Source organism: Capsicum annuum, unplaced genomic scaffold (assembly GCF_002878395.1).
Source record: "Capsicum annuum cultivar UCD-10X-F1 unplaced genomic scaffold, UCD10Xv1.1 ctg21764, whole genome shotgun sequence".
Taxonomy (NCBI): Eukaryota; Viridiplantae; Streptophyta; class Magnoliopsida; order Solanales; family Solanaceae; genus Capsicum; species Capsicum annuum.
In genome coordinates, this window is record NW_025827737.1 from 1 (window position 1) to 1521 (window position 1521).

Below are 1521 nucleotides of genomic sequence, written 5' to 3' on the forward strand. Positions count from 1 at the left end.
AATTGTTACTATCTTATTGTTAAGTTAAGAATACTTTCATAGTTAGAGTTGCAAAAATAAGAAGACGATATAGCACTCTGATTTCTAATGCAATCCATTTGATTATGTTTAAAAAAGGGGCCTTCTTTGGAGGATGATGAAGTGGTCGGGTTTGATGAGGAAGCTAACAAAGTGATCACGCGACTTTTTGAAGGACCGGCAGAATCTCTAGACATTGTCCCAGTGGTGGGTATGCCCGGTCTTGGTAAAACTACACTGGCAAGGAAAATCTACAATGATTCTAAGCTTTCATATGAATTTTTCAGCATCATTTGGGTTTACGTTGGACAATCTTACAAAATAAAGGATATTTTTCTTAATATTCTAAAATTCTTCACAAAACGCATAGAAGATCATCTCAATGACGATGTGGACACATTAGCTAATCTAATTAGTGATTATATGAGTAAAGGCGGCAGATGTCTCATCGTTTTGGATGATGTGTGGGAAGCAACAGTTATTGATCACGTGAAGAAAGTTTTCCCAGAAAACAAAAAGGGCCATCGAATCATGATGACCACACGTGACGGATATCTGGCTACTTATGCCAATCCAGATCCTCATAATCTGAAATTTTTGAATCCAAAAGAAAGTTTTGAATTGTTGGTAAAGAGAGTTTTTGGAAAGGGAAGCTGTCCGGATGACTTGGTAAAACTTGGAGAAAAAATTGCAGGAAGCTGCGGTGGAGTACCACTTGCAGTAGTGGTAATTGCAGGAGCATTAAGAGGTCGTCCCAACAAAAGTGATTGGCAAAGAGTTCAGAAAAATGTGGCAGAACATCTTTATAAGAATAGCCAAGAGAGCTGCTTGAAATTTGTACAGATGAGTTATGATCGTTTGCCCCAAGAAGTGCAGACATGCTTCTTGTATTGTGGTGTCTTTCCTCGAGGCTTTGACATCCCTTCTTGGAAATTGATTCGCATGTGGATAGCGGAAGGGTTAATAAAGCCCCAACAAACATACACTCTTGAGGAGATAGCTGAGCTTCATTTGAACGATCTTGTCAAAAGAAATTTACTGATATTGATGCAAAAGAGGTCTGATGGTCAAATTAAAGCATGCCGTCTTCATGATATGTTGCACGAGTTTTGCAGAAAGGAGGCTACTAACAAATGGCTTTTTCATGAAATATGTAAAACGCCTGATAATGTTATTCCTTCTATACAGGACCAAGATACTCGCCGCCGATTGTGTATTGAACCATCTATTCTGTATGACTTTCTCTCCACAAGACCTTTTGCAGAACATGTGAGATCTTTCTATTGCTTTTCCTCAAAACAAAAACAAATTGAATTGTCTCCTAATGACATAAAACTCATTCACAAAGCATTTCCACTTATCAGGGTCTTGGACGTTGAATCTCTCAAATTTCTTTTCTCCAAGGACTTTAACCAATTATTTCATTTGAGGTATATTGCTATCTCAGGTGACTTTAAGGCCCTTCCTCCAACCTTTGGTACATTTTGGAATCTACAAACTCTA

General features: G+C 38.1%; 1 protein-coding gene across 1 annotated transcript; it reads left to right on the forward strand.

The window, feature by feature from the left end:
* Positions 1-117: 117 nt before the first annotated feature.
* LOC107854400 (putative late blight resistance protein homolog R1B-23) lies at positions 118-1515 on the forward strand (the record flags this gene model as incomplete). The annotated part of the gene is made up of 1 exon (XM_047402448.1): positions 118-1515. A coding segment is annotated over one exon (1398 nt), but the record flags the coding sequence as incomplete, so codon positions are not given.
* Between the last annotated feature and the right edge of the window lie 6 nt (positions 1516-1521).